The sequence below is a fragment of the Peromyscus californicus genome, unplaced genomic scaffold (assembly GCF_007827085.1).
Source record: "Peromyscus californicus insignis strain IS unplaced genomic scaffold, ASM782708v3 Scaffold_4__1_contigs__length_199733344, whole genome shotgun sequence".
Lineage (NCBI taxonomy): Eukaryota > Metazoa > Chordata > Mammalia > Rodentia > Cricetidae > Peromyscus > Peromyscus californicus.
The window spans coordinates 115,073,033-115,093,684 of NW_026294562.1; the positions used below are offsets into that span (position 1 = coordinate 115,073,033).

The following is a 20,652-nucleotide window of genomic DNA, read 5'->3' on the forward strand; positions in this document are numbered from 1 at the left end:
CATTGCCTAAAGCCTCCTCATGATTATCTACTGCCATCGTAACCAAGCCCAAATTCCTTTAAATGGCAGACCAGACTGAACCATCTTCATTTCTCTATATATTCTTCTCTCTAGAGTGTGCCTATAGATGTGTGTACCACACAGTTATCAAATAGATGGTAGTGTTCCTCAAGCATTCCAATGACTTCATATGCTGTATACTCCTGGTTTTCACTAAATAACCTCTCATTTGGACAATTTTACTCAAGGACAAATTTAAACTTTATATACTTAGATGAGCACTTCTTTTTTCTTCTTCAATATAATTCAATATTTTCTACATATGCCTTAACACATTGGTATGATCTATACATTAAGCTGACTCTGCTTTTCCCTCTGAGGATTCTAGGTCCCTCAAATACATAAACTGTACCCTAGTCATTTTTATATTATTGGTAATTATGATTGGAGTGTTATGTGGTATGTATTTAATACATATTTAATGAATGGTTGGATAAAAAGATGGATGGATGGATGAATGGGAGCCAGTATAACATAATTAACTATAAGTTGTGATTACAGAGATTTGGGTTTGAGAACCAAGGACACCACATGACTTAGTCATGACACTTACTTGTTTTCTTGTCAATCCTCTGACATAAAATATTGGAAAATAAGAATACTAGGGAAATGATAAAGATTTCATGGAATTATTCACTTAAAATGCATAGTATAATTCCTACATAAATATGTTCTATATGTTACTAATATTTCATTATTATCGATGATAATAAAAGTTTGGTAAAAATATATTACTCATAAGTGAACAAAAACTATTGGAGAGGGAGAATTTCTAGAAATAGAACTCTAAATACAGAGAAGAAAAAGGAAGATTATTTGGTGAAGAGATGAAACCTGACAAGGTCATCGGAGGACTAATGCTTTAGAGATATTACCCAATATTATCATTTGAAGACGTTTTTAAGCAGTCAGTTGGGAAATGAGACTGAGTTGAGACACAGATTTTACTGTCCAAACAATTAAGGTTGTTCTTTGGCAGTCGAGCCAAAGAACAATTCTGACTTCTGTCATAAAGGTGTGGTGGCGCACGCCTTTAATCCCAGCACTCGGGAGGCAGAGCCAGGCGGATCTCTGTGAGTTCGAGGCCAGCCTGGGCTACCAAGTGAGTTCCAGGAAAGGCGCAAAGCTACACAGAGAAACCCTGTCTCGAAAAACCAAAAAAAAAAAAAATATTCCTATTTATAAGCAGAGGATGCTTAGCTAGGTGCTTAGCTGCTCATAGGACTTAATCTTTGGGAAAGCAAGTGGAAGTAATTTCTTCCTGTGTTTTCACAATACCTTGTATATATCTGCAGTAAACCTTCCAGAGCTTCTGGGTCATATTTTGTTGACTTACTTATCCAATTTAATGTCTACTCTAAATTATGTCAAATCTCCTCAAACATTTTGCACATACAAGCTTTTTTTTTATAAAGACAAGAATATAAATCTAAAAATCCTTCAAATATATAGCATAAGCCAACATCTTTTCAGATATAATGATGGTGACCCGAGCAGAGACTGATCAATCAACGTTGTTACTCCTGCTTCTTTCCTCTGCCCTACACATCCAAATGTACTTTGCAGTAAGTGTTCTTTTTTTTAAAGTCATCTGTTTTGTTCTCATAACCATCACGTCTATTCAGGCTCTGAGAACTTTTACAGAGCAATGTCTGTGCTTGAGTTGTAGAGAGCAGATGCCCCTGGTTTGGGCAATGGGTTCAATGAGTGTTCACAAATTTAAGAATGTGATTAAGAAACTTCATTAAATTTTAACAGTGTTCCCCAGAATCATTAGGAAATGCTTTTCAAATGGCTTTCCCTTAGTATTCCTTTCTCTATGATTGTCTTTCCTTCACATACACAGACATTTCATTAATAAGTCACTTTTTCTACTTCATGAGTATTTTTTGCTTGAAGACTGCATTTTTATATTCTCTGTTTGTTAGATTTTTCATGTTCAAAGAATGCTAAAGATTACGGGAAGCCATGCAGCCTAATTAGAGTCCACCCCAATTCCCAAATCTCACAACATACATTAGCTAGAGAATTGTGAGTATATGTTGGGTATGGTTTGCTCCATAGATATTACCCTTTGTATGTAAAATACGATAGACAATATATTTCAGGTCATAAGACATATTTCTGACCAAAAAAGTTCATTACAATGAATCAGCAAAAGAATTTAAAAAACCAAGAGGACAATCTCTACGTAAATACTCCTCCTTTAATTTAAAGAATAGAAAATAGAGAATAAGATGAGGAGCTACCCACTGATGATACAGCATCACTATACAAGAGGTTCATTGCTTACACAAAGAAGCAGCTCCCCACTCCCAGCTCATTGTACTTAGAAGCAGAGCTTGGTCTTCTGCATCATTTGTGAAGAGCCAAAGGTCACACATTACAAGTGAGATCCTAATTGGTTAGGCTAGGTCACTCAGGAATTTTACAAATCCCAGAGAGCAATTGTATCTCGCCTTACTTGCACTAATTTCTGTCAGCATTTGACCCTTCCCTTCTCAACACCCAGTGAACTTCCATTACTTACTTGGGATAATTTCTAGATTGAATGAAGGGCAGAATCTCAGAGTCTTGGCTAGATGGAGGCAGTAGTAAATCTCGGAATCGTTCTGTCAAATGAAAAAAAATTAATATCAACTGTGAAAAATTAGTTATGAATATGTAATTTCAAAAGAGAATTGGTTCTTTCTACTGTCTGCATATATATTTTATGAATAAAATAATATAGTAACTGAAAATATTTTAAAACAGACATATGACATTAAATATAAGAGTTGTACACTGTTACTAATTTGGGTAATATGAATTAAAAAACACCAATCACAGCTCTCACATTACATGGCAGGCATTTGGCAGAAATTAGTGTCGTAAGATCAATGTTAGAACCAAACATGTCATTATAAACTGCCGATAATAAAGCAGTTACAATAGCATGGGAGAGTGATTTAGGACCATCCTGGGAATGTGAACTTTGCATTGACTATTGTTAAGTATTTCCTTTCCATACCCTGCAGCAACTTCCACATGTAACTTGGTAGCAAGTATGAGGGTACAGCAACATTTTTATAACAACCATAAACAGAAATATCTAAATTTCTCATAAACATGAGAATGAGCAACCCGTGCTTTATCCGTATGATAGAATATTTACTAATGGAAGTGAAGCTGAATGCTTTCACTTGTAAATAAAAACTGAATCACATTAATAAACTCTTGACGGGGGAACACACTAAATATCATTTTATCAAGACAGAAAGCAATGAAATAATGCCATTTTTTAGCACATTATATATAAACCCAAAGAAACCAATGAAAACAGGAACGATGTAGTCAATTACATTTCATGTTAACTTTTAAGAAGAGGTAGAAGTATTCAGTAACAGAGAAGCAAAAAAGTCACTGTAATTGCTAATATTTCATATGCACTAATTATGTTATAATGAATGTTTCAAATGTACTAATTACACCATCAAATGTACTAATTATACTATCATGATAACTGAATGAATGAATTTATAGTAATCAAATGAAGAGAGCAGGCCATGAACCAAGATTTAGATTAATGGACTTCGGGGGATTTAAAGTACAAAATGAAGGCAAAGAGGAAGTATGACAGAGAAGAGAAGGATGAATCCTGTCTAATGCTATCTTAGCAATACTAACACTGCCTAGCTGCATGCTGTAACAAAAACTGGGTAAGGTAAACCATCATGATTCATTAGAGAATAGTTGGTCACTATCAACCAGGAAATCAAGAGAATGAGTACTCTGACCACTTACACAATCAAGCTGCAGTAGTGTGCTAAACTAAAATTCCTATGCTGCTGCCCATCCATTACAGTGAAGGTGATGAGCACTCTCGCTGAAACAGTAAAAATCTACGCTCGATCACTGTGCTCCTTCCCAGTTACTGAACGTTATAGGCAAAGTCACTGTAAGCATAAGCAGAAGGCCACAAGTATTACTGAGAAAAGGGGCATACGACTTATTTTCACATTGCCCAACCAGAATCATTTCACAGGTTTCCATTTTCTTTTTGTCTTGTCACTGGATCTTTACAACACACTTGGAGGGGACGTAGTAGGATCCAAGAACGGCATTAGGTTTCTGGTTCTCTTCGGAAGTGGAGAGTTCCAAAGCTACAGTACCCATTTTTTTCCTTTTGTATTTATTCTTTAATTCGAATCCACATTTTTGAAAAATTAACTAATATTAACTACTGTTATATTGTTATTTTAATCTATGAAGTTAATACTTTTTCTAATGAAATGATAACAGCTATTTTTGAAATTTGTAAGTTTTCTTCTTTTAAAATTATTTCTTTTATTATTTAAGATTAAAATTCAACCATTTCCCCTTCCCTTTCTTCACTCCAAACATGTCTCTTTACACCCTGTGGTAGAGAGCTGTTCTGTCTATGACCTTGAAGCAGCACCCCTAGAGATGCAACAGGTAACTGCTCCACCTGTCTGTGATTTTGAGGTACATGCCCCTGGGGCATGGCCTCTCGTCGACCCCCTAAGACCTGAGATGCACTCAGGCATCTGTCTCTCTCTTCGCTCCATCACAGGACTTGGATGCAGGACTGATTCAGGAAGCCAGAACGGCGTTCCAGAACCTGTGTCAATTCTGTTCTGTACAGTGAGTTTTTCCCCCTTAATAATTTTTTTGTCCTTTAAACAGACTCCGTGGATTTCTCGCTATAACACCCCTTGCTCTCTTCCAAATTCATGGCTTCTATTTTTTGATGATGCATGACCTTGACTTTTATTTTAAATTAATACTTTGCAGTGTTTACCGGGTTCCAAGTATTTTAGCCATTCAATCCTTTTCTAAAATAGATTCTAAAAATAAAACTTAAGACCAAAATAAATCAAGAACTTTATTATGTAAAAGAATGTTTTGTCTAAAAGGTATAGCAGATTCATTGGGAGTTAAAAGTATGAACTGAAATTTGGAGAATGATTTCCAAGCTAGCTTAAAACCAAAAAACAAAAAAAAAAAAGTGAATTCTTAATGCGTTTTATTCTGCTCTAAGACATTATTTTCCCAGTCTCTTTTTATATATATATCCCCAAACCATTTGACTATAAACTCAGGGTTAAAAGTTTCTGGTTATAATACTGTAGAAATAAATAACAATGTACAAACATAAGCATAATAAATTCAAGGGATCCTAAGTGAACATTATCAAAAATCTTTCAGCTGTCATGCATGACTGTTAAGAAAAGTTCACAGATGCAAAATACATATGCAATACATTGATATTTTGTCTTTTAAAAATTTTTATTATTTTATGAATAGGTTCCTAAATGTGATCAGTTAGGGTTTTTTTTCCTCTATTCCAGTATATTCACTGCTTATGTTTGTTTGTTCTGTATAAAAATAAAGATAAATTAAGTGTGATGCTTTAGCCTCTCAGATTCCTGCCATCAACTATCAGCTGCCATCTCATTCTTCATCTGATTCCCCAGAAGACATAATTTTAGTTTTCATTTGCTGAGAAAGAAAAGCAAAACGCTACTTGTCATGCAGCAAAAGGCCACCTCAACGTGCTTTCTCAGCTGACACACGCTTTCCTTAGAAAACAGCAGTTTTCCAACACTGCTGCTCAGGCCTTTCACAGGGCATCTTAGAGGAAGTTGTTAAAGCCACTGACAAGAACCAAGGGACTTGCTGCCAAGCCACTGCAATGAGCTGACTAATGAGGTAGAGATGTCTGGAGGTGATTTTCCACCAGTCGGGATTCCTTAATCGACACAAGCGTCTACAGACTTTCAACTTCTTGTTATTTCTCTCTAACTCAATCAACAAAAAAGACCTGGAGGACATCCTATACACAATTATACTAATGTGCACAGTATAGATAATCATTTATGACACAATATAGCTAATTATTCAAGAAAAAAATTAGGAAAAAATATTTCCCAATTTAGAAATATTGTTTTGATACATTTACTGTGTCCCAGTTTCATGTCACCTTTGGGAGAAAATGATCTATCTTCCAAGTATTGGCAATGTGGAGTATATTAACTACAACAGGGATCTGTGTAATGACAATAAAAAAATGGAAATCTATTCCTGTTATTAGAATGAAATATTCCTATCACCTCAAAGAAGAGGGAGATGAAATGATTTAAGAGAAAAAAATGGCACTGATGGATGCTATTCCTTTAGAACCTAAGAAGAGTCTTTTGATTACAGAACTTAATTAGTCTCCACAGTAGCATCCTGGGAAGGAACTTATTTGCTGGAGAGATCCTGTCAGGCAGATTTTAGCAACTTCAAATCATTGTGCTTCTGTAGGTGGTCTTTCTTCCTGTCAGCCTCACCATTATCTCCAATATGAAAATGAATGCTTCACTTACTTTGAATACTCAACCATCACAGGCAAGGAAGAAAAGCTATGTAAAGCATCTCTCAAAGGTAACAATATTGCCACAAAAATGAGACACTTCTTATATTTTTATTAATACATACAATTTTATCCTTTTTCTTTTAATCTTTATAGTACGTCTAATTTGCCAGTTTGTCCTTTTCAAAAAGCACCCAAAGCAAATCCTGAAATGACACCGACGTTCCCCATGGCACATTTGATCTTAGTTATAAAGTTAAGTGGAATAAGTCAGGCATACAAGAAAATTGCAAGTAAGAGCCAGCCTTGGCTACACAGTGAGATTCCATTTTGAAAATTCATTTAAAAAGAGAAAAATAAATGGAGGAATATAACAGTATTAGAAGTCATGTTGTCAAGGAAACAGACACTAGCCCCAGACATTATGAAACAAAATTGTAAAAGTGATTCTATTATGATACTTATGAGATCTTACATTTATTTTTTAATATAGAAAGTATTTATATCAGAATAGATATGTGAACTTTGAGCTTTATAGCCAACTAGAATGCAATGAGAGATATCTAGGACTGCTAAAATATTGCTGTGTACCTCAGGAAGCATTTCCAGATAGGATCCACATGTGAGAAAATCAGAGGGTTTGGGGGGGAATGCATGGCTGGGAGAGTGAAATGTTAGTGACACTTTCCAAGGAGCTGGCACCCTGGCTGAAAAAAAGTCTGAGGAAAACAGTGTAGCTAGAGTTTTCCTGCCTGGCCCACAGTCAGGACAAATCTCTCTCACCCGCCAGTCCCAAGCCGCTCAAACCCGACCAAGTAAACACAGAGACTTATATTGGTTACAAACTGTATGGCCGTGGCAGGCTTCTTGCTAACTGTTCTTACAGCTTAAATTAATCCATTTCTATTAATCTATACCTTGCCACGTGGCTTATGGCTTACCGGTACTTTACATCTTCCTTGTCCTGATGGTGGCTGGCAGTGTCTCCCTCACCCAGCTTCCTGTTCTCTCAATTCTCCTCTCTGTTAGTCCCGCCTATACTTCCTGCCTGGCCACTGACCAATCAGTGATTTATTCATTGACCAATCAGCAACACATTTGACATACAGACCATCCCACAGCAAAACAGTGTTTACAGCCTGTGTGCTGTTTTTTTTTTTTCTGAGTCAGCTCTCGCATTGTGCTGCCACTACACTCCAGCGTCTTCACCCCTTTGGTGAACCATCAACACCAGCATCTTTCCAGGGAGCTTCAGGCCTGGATTGAGACAGCTGAGCTTCCTGAACTGGGAAGCTACTTGGTTCTCTGTTATAGTGTTCAGACAGCACTTGTTGGATCACCTAGGACCTGAGGAATAAGCCTGATCTCTCAATCAATCTATGTATCAATCAAGCAATCTATGTATCATATATTCTATCTATCTATCTATATTCTATTAATCATTTATCATCTGTTATCTATCATCTATCTTCTGCCTATTTATATATATACATACATACAAATTATTTTGTTACTTTTTTATACTGTGGTATTTTTTACAGTGATTTTATAATGAATGATTAAATTATTTCATAACACTCACAAATCTTTCTTTGTGTATACTTTGCAGTACTCAGAAGCAAGAGATTATAATAGAAATGATATCTAACAAGAAGATCTTTGATATTCTCATCAATTCAAATACACAAGAAGGTATCATTGCAACATGGAAATACATGCATTCAAAGGTTTGTAGTGGTCATTTCATAGGATATACCAAATGTTATATTGCATACCTTGACTATACACAACAAATTTATTAAACATAGAAAAAAAAAACTTCCTTGTGGAAAAAATAAGTAAAACACCCTAAACTCATCAGAAAGCATGAATTCTCAACCTACTTCTTCAGTCTTTAGTCTTAATTTTCAAAGTCAGTAGAAGAGCATAAGTCTACATGTCTCTGCTTGCCTTGGACGGCTTGATTTATGCCTGCCTCCTGACACCCTGATCCAAGTAGTACTCGTGTCATGTTTCTATCTTTCCATTAAATGAGAAGAAAATAAGCTAGTTGTGATGAGGTTGGTACAGACATTTTCCTCATATTCCTCCTCAAAAGGCTTGTTGCACAGCTCTAGAGAATGTAGTCAGACAAATGCCATGAGCCTTAAGCTCCTTCTGAGTCAGCCTTATGTGCAAAGGTTATGATTTCCCCAGAACAGCTCACAACTACAAATGCACAAGGTAGGGATCTTTCAGTCCTATCCAAGCAGTTCTTATTATCAATATTTGCTCTAAAGCTTATTATACATGTATCTGCAATGGACTGACCCTGTATGGCAGCTGCTCAACTTCTCCCTTTATCCAATAACTCTGTTCTTCTTGTCAAGGTACTGATTTCTAATAAGCATGTTATATTAAACAAACCAACAAACAAAAACCAGCACCACCTTCTTTGGAACATAACTTGCAAGAGATGAGACTGGCAGGTCTCCATTTTGTACTGAGATATCTTCTGTGAAATTTGCCAGTACACATGTGCATGCCACTAAGATGGACCAAGGTCAGGAAGAAACCATTTCCCATGTTCTAGATGTTTCAGAAACATCTAGATTGCACATTCAGATGCTCACCGTTAAAGTCTTCTCAGACACAGATTCTTTGAAACAGGTTCCACTATCTGAGACAGCCTAAAGGTTGGCACAAGGCAGTTTTGTGCACTTTCACAGCATGATCCAAACCATTCTTTATACTAGAGTCCCTGAGCTTCCCTTTGAGTCCATTCTTACTCATTAAACTAAGAATCCCAAGAGGAGAGCTGGATTTCCCTGCTCGATCATGTCTGGTATTCAGTGAGTTAAAAGTAAAGTATAAAAGACACATATTATAGAAAGACATCTAGATTATTAGTAAATGCTAACTCTACCAGTCTGTAAGCTCATAATTGCAAACTTTGCTGAACATGTAGGTAATTTAAAAATAAAAAAAGAAAAGAAGATTAGGAAGGTTTTATAATACCCATAGAGGAAACCCTTCTAATCCATGGTACTACAAGACAAGCTAAATACATTTGATAAAAAATTTCCCTTTTCTCCCACATGAATAAAGGCCAAGAAAAACTCTAGTGGAAGACAATTTAGAATTAGGAGTAAGAGCAATGTTTAGGGAAACTGGAGATTTACTTCATGTTACACACTTGTTCCCTCATTCAACAAGACATTTTTTGAGTGGTTATTATTTGCCACATGCTATGAATAAAACAAATTATCATCAAGGAAATTTTGATTATTAAAAAAACAAATGCTCAAAAGAAAAACAATTGTAAAGTCATTATAAATGCTTGTTAGAGAGGTTTTAAATGAAATTACAAAATTACTTAAAGAGGGAGAGAGGAGCATTACTCCTAGTAACTCAAAAATTAATGGTTTTCAAGTTTTAATGTTTGTTTTCTTAGGAAAAATATTCACATTAATCTTAGCAAAACAAATTACTTCTAACAATAGAAACTAGATGGCAGACTTAGAGACAGCCATATAAACTAAAAAGAGATAGAGGATAAATTCGCTCTTCTGAAAAGTTTGTTTAAATCAAATAACTTCATTCATTACCATAGTAACTACTGCTGAATAACAATAGCTTCTATTTAAAGTATTGCTTTCAAAACAACATTAAAGGCATCTAAAGTAGACTACTTTGGATAGATCAAGAAATCTAGGTCTAGAGCAAGATGATTTTCTTTTAAAATAGCCAAAACTTTTCTAACAGAACTCAAAAGGAAATAGACAACAATTTTAGAAGAAAAATGTCAGCTACCTGTTTGGGTTTTTATAAAACATCCTTTCCACAAATATTAAGACAATTACGAGATCAATACAAAACAAAACCTTATTCTGTCGTATATACAGGTACACAAAACAACCTCATATACATATTTTTAGAAGACAACATAAACACAATAATACATGTATAACTAGAGCTAACAATTGAGTTACACCAGCTGGACCTGTGAGGTGTAACACTCACCATGTCCTGGCTATAGCTCCTGTACTATAGTCCTTTTAGATTCTCTCGACTATATGAAAATGTATCTACCTTTATTGCTACTTCATAGAGAATCAAGATACTTATTCTAGACTTTACCTCTCTGAAAAGATTTAAAGTTTGCCATCAATAGTGAGCAGAGAAATGATTTGAAACAATTTCTTCAGTTTTGTGTGTTATAGGGAAGGAAACTAAACATCAGACAGGACCTGACAACCCACAGGTCAGCGGGCCAGCAAGAGGTAGACACAAAAACCAAACAGAAGCAAAGCAAAATAAAACTCCCATCCTGTATTTTTTGGTTTGCTGGTTTCCACAGTATTCTTTCGAGACAAAACACTCTGCTCACTTGTCTTTTCTCCCTCCCTTTTCCTTCTTGTCTAAGGATTACACAGTGAGAGTAAACCACACACACCATCTGCATGGCTCGACATCTGCTACATTTAAGCACTCCATGTCTGAATGGAGACAATGCAGTATTAGAAGGAAAACTACTTTCAATGGGTCCTTTTACTTTTAAGGGAGGCGGTGATAAAATTCTATTCCCCTGAGGCCCATTATTCTGCTTCCTATTTGATAAACATACAATTTTAAAAAGTGAAGTCAGCTTTTGGAAATACAAACAGACTGCTTGGCCTCTAAGCACATCAATGATTCACTGTCTATAACTGGATTTCTCCTAAAATATAAATTCTCTTTTATTGCTGTGGAGGCTATGCTATAACAACAAAAACATGGACAAGGGAAAGAAAGAAAACATGGGTTCACAGGTTCAAGAAAAGGGAAAGCAAGTATGAGAGGCACTCTTGGATAAACACATTATAGCTACTAAGTTTTCTTCTACACAATCCGCCTTTTACGGAAAATGCTATACTTAACAATTGTCACAGCAAATGCATTTTTAAACAGTGTTTGCACTCAACAAAAGAAACACCTCAAAGTGATCAAGGCTCAGCTTGATACTAATTCAGTTTTTGCTTTCAGCACAAACTCTAATACCACCTACGCTCATATTCAAAAGGGAATAGGCAATTTTGTTCAGGAGTCAAAGAAAAAGCAAGGGGTTTTTTTGTATGTGTGTTTTTAAAGTGTGCTCACCTAAAACCTGGGCTATGAAAATTAATACTGTGAAGCACATGGTCTTTTGCAATCTATCAAAAACCAACCCAGCAGTGAGTCTTCTGTGTTCTTAAACAGAGGACATACTGGCCAAAGACGAGGCCTATAGAACATGTGTGCCAGGGCAGAGCAGCAAGTAAATAATGCTGTTTCAACAAACTACACAGTTTTCCCTAAACCCTGATGTCCTCCATCATCTGCTTTCCTCCTGCCAGGACCTCTTTGCTTCTTTCACCACTGGTCTTTAATCAAATTCTGCCCAAGATTTAAGGGCCAACTCGGAGGCTCACTCTTTGAAAAGGCCTTGACTGATCATGCAGAACAGTAAAAATTTTTTCACTGATGTTACGGAGCCCACAGTTGATGGTGAGAGATTATACACAATGAGCACAGGCAGTCACGTAGAGATTCTTCATCTGCCCTAGGACAGAAAACCAAGTCCAGTTTCTTTGGTTTAGCTTTAAAATGTTTTGCAAAAAGTCAAAAGATCTCTTGCGTGTGTCTGCAGCTCCCCTCTCCCAAGATCTCTGAATATGAACCAACTACCCAGCCCCATTAACACAAGATCATTGTCTAATAAGCATGCATTTATTATATTTCCTTGGACATTGTGAAGTTAAGCAGTATTTCTTTTCTGTCCTCTTAGCTTGAGAAAGACGGATAGCGAGAAGAGGCTGGAGTGCTGAATTTCCTGTTTCTCCAGGAAGTCATGTTCAGTAGGTTCCCATCAGGCTAGTCACTGGTAAATAGTTTCTCCTGAAGGCAATTTACTGAGGAGAACCATGCTCAGTCCCTTTTAAAGTAATTCAGTTTTCCTAGCCCTTGCCAAAAGTCCAAGATTTTTCTCTTAATTTTTTTGTTATGAAGACCTTATGTCTCACAGACAGTAAGTTCACAAAATCATGGGCCCATTGGAGAGTGGTTGTGGCTCAGCTTTGTCCACATGGAGTCTCTAGCTGTTTGCCAATAACACTCCATATTTTTCTACACAGACACTGGGACCATGAAGTTTGCAGATGAGTACCTGTGTCGGATATTCCTTGTATCCTATTATCCAGATCTACATGAGAGAGAAGACCCGGACTAGTACATATGTCTTTTAAACTAATACAGAAGAATTGCTGGTTTTTATTTTTTTAGTTTGTTCAGCCTTTTATATGCTGGTGACATACAGCAAAGGTTTCTATGTTTATCCAAAGGTATATGAAGACCAAATGTATTATGTTTTAAATCCACATAAGATTGTTCCTGTCCTTTAATTTTTTTTAAATTATTATTTTTTTAAGGGTATGTGTGCTTTGCCTGCGTGTATATCTGTACACTACCTGAGTGCCTGTTGCCTGTGCAAGTCTGGAAAGGGTGTTTGATCTATTAGAACAGGAGTTACAGATGGTTGTGAGCTGCCATGTGGGTGCTGAGACTCAAACCCAGATCCTCTGAAAAACACAAGTGCTCTTAACTGCTGAGCCACCTTGCCCAGCCCTCCTTAAGTTGAAATGAAATCAAGAGCATGACTGTTTATATTTGCAACCTTAAGTCTCTTACCGGCATTACTACAGTCAATCTTGTTTTTATTTTGTTTTTTTTTTAATATTATAAATTTCTGTAATTTATTTTTTGAGATTATAATCACATAATTTTCTGCTTCCTTTTCCTCCCTTCTAACCTTACCAAATGCCCCTCCTTGCTCTTTTTCAATTCATGGCCTCTTTTCCATTAATTGTTGGTCCATATGTATGTGTGTATGAATATCTTATATATTAAATATATTACATATGAATATTTTTGATTTAAAAATTGCAATTTCTTTAGAGAATGAGAGTTCTATTATTATGCTTTCATTATAAGAAAATGAGTACTCAAAATGCATACCATTATTTTAATAAGAGTACAAATCCATTTGCCTTTTTTCCTCCCTTCAAGTTGTTTTGAACACTAACTCTAGAATGACTTGGTAAAGCAATATGCACCTCATTAGACATTCAGTATTTATGGACGAAGTTTTGACACTGATTAAGAAATGTTGTTATCAAGATAAGTCTAATAAAAGATACAATATATAAACTTCTCTTGAAAATAAAATAAATGAAAAAAAAACTGCAATAATCTATACAAACTGCTTTAGTATAATAGTGCTGCCTCTAGTCCAGAAATTGTTTATGTTCAAGAATAAAAATAATATTCATTCAGTAAATAAAACAAAAGAAAACTTTGTTTTCACTTTTGAAAAATGAATGTATTAGAATAAACTTTGTGAGCATTAACTTCCTTCCATGTCCTGGGCTTCTTTACACTTTATGCTGTTATAAATTAGATGTTGTGTATATAAAAAGAGAAAAGACAGCACAATTTCACATTTATAAACTGAGAAAACAAGAGGAAAATAATTTATCCTCCTTCCTGGAAATAGGCATTAGAGTGTGTGTGTGTGTGTGTGTGTGTGTGTGTGTGTGTGTGTGTGTGTGTGTGAGTGCGCGTGCATTTTTTTCCTGATACAAAAAAATTGTGGTTTCTGAGAGCAGAAAATATGAAGTTTAAGCCCATCTCCTATGAATGGTTTATCATATTATATTAACAGATAAGATGTCTGATGTTTCATTAAATGAACTAATCAATCGTCTCGGTAATTTTACACAGACTCCTGAGACTGGAAACAGTGTTTCACAATACAAATCATGCAATTCTTAGTGCATCTCTTTCTGACCTAAATAGCATCCTTCAACACAAACATGTAATTGCACTGTATTCCCTTCTCATCTCCCATTGCTAATCATAGGCCAGACTAATACACATTCAAACACTTGCAGGGTTTGAGGGAAATTTGGAAACAGGAAGCATTCTGAAACAGGGCCCATTAATACAAGCTTCTTTTCATGCACTGGTTCTCTTTGCCTATTCCTTTAAGTTACATAGTAGTTTGCAGCAATCTCGACCACCTCATCTAACTTCCCTTCCAAAAACGTAATTTTTAGAAAGCTAGCCAGCAATTTAGTCTCATTGTTTTAGATCACTTCCTTCTTAGAACATGAGATTAATTTTTTTACTTCCTTGATATTAGTATAAAATATTTAATTTGTTGTTTTCATCTCTAACCTGGCCTACCCTGTTTCCATCTTGCAGAAAAATGGCAGGATGGGTCATATAAAGTACAAGTTTGTTTTCATTTCCAACCTGAAATGCTGCACTATTTCACCAGTATCTCTACGACAGGACTAGGCCACAGCAGTCCCCACAATCTCCTCTGGTCCTTGCCCCTGGAAACCAATCTCTCCCGACCTCCCAGCAATAGGGCTTTGTCTGGCGTTCTATGAGCTATTCAAGCTATCTCTCCCTGGAACTCCATACTACTGTAAGAGAGCTGTGCTTATATCCAACACCAAGTTTGGCCCAGAAAAGCTCCAAAATCTGTTGCAAAGCTTCCTCATCCATCATCTGTTACAGAAGGCACACATTACCTTTGTTTTTGCACTTGACCACCGTGTCTGCTTGCTTGAGGTTCCCATGTGCTTTTTATTCTTTTCCTTTCTTAGTTTCCTTAAGAAATATTTACATTTATTGGGAGCAGGTGACTTGGCAGACCCCTAAGTACAGTGACAGTTAAAGAGTGAATAAAGAAATCCCTAATGGGATACTGCAGAGTCTGTATCGGTAAACTAACTCACCCACTATGACTCCACCTGAGTTCTGCAGTTGCCAATGAAAACAAGTGCTCAGAATGTATGGTGTTCGCCTACGTAAAAACACTACCCATACTAAGGCATCTAGAGATTTTGAAGAGAATTTGAATCATGAGCTGTGATCCGAAGACACTAAAGGCATATTTGTTTGGGTAGAGAGAGACTGGATGATGGTGAGTTCCTCTCTCCTCTCTCCTCTCTCTCTCTCTCTCTCTCTCTCTCTCTATATATATATATATATATATATATATATATATATATATATATATATATATATATATATATATGTATGTCGCTTTGGAGGCACATGTGGTCTTTGATTGTATAACTGTAAATTTCTGTCTCTATAGCAGTATAAATCTTGCCCTCTATACTTCATTCTGGTTATATATATATATATATATATATATATATATATATATATATGGTGTGTGTGTGTGTGTGTGTGTGTGTGTGTAAGGGTGTGGGTGTGTTTATGTATGTGTGTGTGTGTGTGTGTGTGTGTGTATTTCTCATCACAGGAAAGAATAAGAGAAATGAAAGGAAGAAAAGCAATATTGTTAGTGGGCATAAAAGTTAATCAGACTGAAAAGAGGGTAAGGAGGCCAGAACTTGAAGGTCTGTAGTGGTTTGAATGAAAATGACTCTCACAGGCTCATATATTTTCATGCTTAGCTCCCAGTTAATGAATTATTTAGAAAATTAGGAGGTACAGCCTTGTTTAGAGGAGTTGTGGTCTTGTTGCAGGAGGTGTGTCAGTGGGAGTGGACTTTGAGTTTTCAAAACGCATGCCAGGCCCGGTCTGTGTTACTCTCCAGCTGATGCCTACCAACCAGAATGTAAAGCTCTCAGCTACTGCTGCAATGTCATGCCTGTCTGCCTCTCACCATGATGGTCATGACGAATTCTCTGAAACTGTAAAGCAAGCCCCCAGTTAAATGCTTTCTTTTATAGGTTGCCTTGATCATGGTGTCCTCTCACAGCAACTGAACACCAAGACCAGGTCAGTCTCGGACATGGTAGCGATAATCTCGCCCTCACCCTAGAAGCAACAAAATGTTACTGCAGAGTTTCAAGTAAGGAAAGAGTCTTAACTTGACTGATGTTCTGTGGTTTCCAGACTATAAATAAAGAATGAATTCAAAGTGGCAGATATAATACATTTTTTCAGAAGTGGATTGATGTCAATTAAAATCAAATTTACCACCTGCTCAACTTCTAATTTGCAACAGTGAACCATAACTGAAGAAGAAATAACAATTATTCTGAATTATCTTCTTTCAATTTAGCAACACACATCTCAGAAGACTACTCGGCACAATTCAGAAGAGCCACCAGGATACACTTATTAATTTCATATTCCAAATGATCCACTGTATCTTCCTTCTCCTCCACATTATTGCACGCCTTCCCCATCCTCATTCTCAGTGTTAATCCTATAATTTATTTCCACTGGAAGCAGAAAGAACCAAAACAAAAATTCTATGTGTTTCATCCGTGTCTACTGACTTGCAGTCATACTCCCTAGTCATCTTCTCTGCCTTCCTCCTTTCATAAAGAGAGAAGTATTCATGTTGCTTTAATGAAGTTCAAGTCTGCCAGGAACGCATTGGATCAAGTCTCTTGGGAAGCACTTATGGACTTTGATTGTATAACTGTAAATTTCTTTCTCTCTAGCAGTATAAATCTTGCCCTCTATACTTCGCTCTGGTTATCCATATCATTCCCAGAAATATATAAATATGTTACAATTATTTCAGCAGCTGTACAACATATTACTATGTCTCTAGATGCCTTATCCTTATAGCACCCCATCAGCTGCTACTACTTCTTAACTTCACTTAAAATAAGAATTCTTAACATGCACTGTAGTGTTCTGGCAACTGTTGAAGATATATGCCTAAAAATGAACAATGTATATACTCTTAGATAGTATATAATATATCTCATATTGATTAATTCATTAACAAAATAAACTTATATCTCACAGAAATTAGAACATCAAGGTGCCAGGTTTGGTGCTTGGTCCGTTCCCAAGATAGTATCTTGCTATTGTGCCACGACATGAATGAAGATCAGAAAGGGGTAAACTTTAACTCCCCCCAGCCCTCACAACAAGAGCATCTATTTTAAAGGCCCACCAATGATCACACTGGCAATTAAATTTCAGCATGTGAATTCTGGGGAAAGCTTCATCTCAATATGATGGCACTTGTTCATTTCTGTGGAATAAACACCCCGACTGTGAATGAGGGGAAGCTACACTATTTGATTTCATTGACTACACAAATGAGAAGAGGGATCCCCTAGCTTCAGCTGATCTGAGGTAACACCAGCATACCACAGGATGTCCACTTGCTTTTGAAATTATGGCCTCATGAAGCTATTTCAATGGGGTTTCTATTCCAAGCACTCTGTCAACCATACCTTCTGAAGTTACTAGTTGAATCTTCATTTTACCTGATTTCTTAGAAGCATTTGTTACAACGTATCAACCCTATTTTGAAGCATGCAGCTGTGGTCTGCAAATCAAATGCTTTTTATTCTTTTCTAATCTACTGGCTAGTCACCATTGATGAACATACCATGTTGGAATGTCTCAGAGTTTAGTTCTCCAGCACAGTTCTTCTTGAACTATATAAGTTCTTCTTAGGAGAAGTTATGAGTAATTATTAAAACAATCTTTTTTTTCTCAAAATGGTTATCAGAATTTACTAAAATTGAAAGGAAGGGATCAGGAACATTGGTTATTTAGCAATGCTGTGGAAAATATTATGTCAAGCAATAACTGGTTACCTTACAGAATACTTAGAATTTGCTGAACATTCATAATAAGTTGAAAATTCATTTATAATTATAAAAACTGAAAAGTTTTGAAATACTTTAATTTGCAAATTAAATTTCTAGGATTATAGCTACCTTGTAAACTGAAGGCATACTGTCCTAAGTCATGTCCAGAACTAACTGAAAAGATGTGCCTCATTATGAAAAAACACATCATAAGTCTCTTGAATTGCATTTGTTTACCTTAACCTCAAAACTTGAATGTTTATGCTCAGTCTTCTCCAAAGACAAGCTCCTCATAGGTTATCCAATCTCAAGGAGCCCACCCTAAATATATATACATTACTAATAGCAAATAAACTCAGCATGACATATGTATACATATATATATATATATATATGCATGAATGTGTAGATATACACAGATACATATGTGCACATATGCACATACCTCTATACATGAATATATATTCATGTATATATGTGTGTATGTATGTATATAATCATAATACTTAAAGAAGAAATGGTCATAAATGTGATAATCAGGAAAGACCAAGGAGGAGCTGGAGGGAGAGATTGTAAAAAAAAAAAAACGTAAAAATAAACAAAGTAAGTATTACAAAAGAAAGAAAGAAAATTAAAGTATGGTGGCAAGATGGCTTAATGTACCCAATAGCCTGCCCTCAAGTCTGGTAACCTGAGCAACCTGCATGGTAGGAGGGAAGAAATGACACTTGCAAGTTGGTCTCTGACCTTCACACGTACTCCATGGCACATGGACCAACACACATAGACACATGAAATAAACCATAAAATAAATAATAGATGAATATAAAATTAAAACAACATAGTTACACTGAATCACTTCACCTATATTAAGGAAATGGAACAAGTCGGATGGTGCCACATGCGACTACAACATGGCTAACTGAATGATTAAAGCACACTGTTAAATGCTCTTGCTCAGAAAGCAAGATTCCTACCAAGATATCCCTATTCACTGGCAATGTACCTAATAACCCAAGAACTCTGTCAGAGATGTACAACTATCACAACTTCAATTCTGTATCAAGTTCTGTTGTTTAACATACACATTTTGTAAGGCTACAGCTGCCATACGCAGTGATTTTTTTTTTTATGATGCATCCTGGCAAGCTCAATTGGCAACCACTGCAGTGGCTGATGGGCAAAAGATGTAACTGAGGTTAATAGAATTCATCAACCATATGGCAGGAAAACCATAAGAAGGAACTATCAAAGAACCACAGACATTATGTTATAGGTCTATTCCACAAAGAGTTTTATTATTTTCCTTTAAAGCTCGGGATTCTAAGCCAATTTTCCTTTCCTCCTAAACTCAGTCCTTTTAAAAAGGTACCTCCTGATAACCTCTAGGTAGAACCTATTAGGACCATGTGAATAATCATTCAGACAAATTGAAAACTTATCTTCGACCTGGCTGTGAGACTCAAAGCTCATCCTCCTATGTCCTAGAGCAGAGGATTGATACATATTTGATTATTAGCCACAATAACCAATTGTTTAAAAACTATCTTCTATTGATGACTAATCACTGGAATTCAATGGTCATAGCAACACAAATCATAGAATATATTCTCCCAGTCATTCCTTTCTAGAAGTAAGATAACAATTTTTATTATAAACTTAGATTCATGTTTACATTGTATGCACATAAATTAAATAAACACCTGACACTTCATACACCTAGATAAGATTTTTGATGTCCAAACAATTCAGTCTGCAATTTATTTTACCTCTCTCCTTTGCATAGCCTTTACATGGGGATTTAATGGTAGCACTCAGGTTTATTTGTAATTTTGCAGTAACTAAAAAGCCGCAAGAGTCTCTGAGGATCTATTAGCAGTTAATGAGTGCTGGAAAAGGTAATATAATTTTCTTCAGTGGTGAGCCCACTGATGACTTGCTCATGCTCTAATAAGCCCCCCATCATGCTCCTACAAACAACTGGAACTAGATTCATTGAGTCACACACAAAAAGATTTTAATGTAGGAAGATGGTTGTCAGAAAGAAATGTTTCAGTGGGAGAGATGGGGATGAAAGGGCAATAAAGAAGAAAACAACTACAATTCATTGTATACAACGTATGAAACTTAAAAGGAAATACAAGCAAATAAAAAAGCTGTTTATGATACCACAATTCTGTAAATTTATTAAAACTACTTGAATCAAAAACAAACTGGGCATTCAAAGTCATTTCTACTATGTGGTGAATTATACATTTTTCCTAAATATATTGTCATCAAAGATTAATACAATTTAGTGTGGTTATATCTAACTTAAAAGGTGAACTACAAATTTAAGAAAGTACTTAACACACACAGCACATGTCCTACCTTAGACTTTTCATGAAAAATCAGCAAGATAGAACCTGAAAGCATACCTGCTTTATAGTGACAGAGACACAGAGAAATACAACATCAACTCTTTCGTGGATGTTTGTAATTAAAATTGTATTTAACAGTTCTTATAGTGTGGTTAATGTGGTTTTATGTTATCAAAGCAAATCCACAGTGTTTCATTGTCCTTAATTCTCACTTTATACTCTATAAGTTAACCAACCCATATCTAATGATTATTGCAAGTTATAATGG

The 20,652-nt window shown here is 35.9% G+C and overlaps 1 protein-coding gene across 4 annotated transcripts in view; it reads right to left on the reverse strand.

Moving 5' to 3' along the window:
* Nox4 (NADPH oxidase 4) overlaps positions 1-20,652 on the reverse strand; it is a 142,995-nt gene that overhangs the window by 36,756 nt on the left and 85,587 nt on the right. For all 4 annotated transcript variants that reach the window (XM_052762962.1, XM_052762963.1, XM_052762961.1 and 1 more), the window contains one exon: positions 2,591-2,672. In XM_052762962.1, coding sequence (XP_052618922.1) covers positions 2,591-2,672 — 82 coding nt within the window. The remainder of the gene's footprint in view (positions 1-2,590; positions 2,673-20,652) is intronic.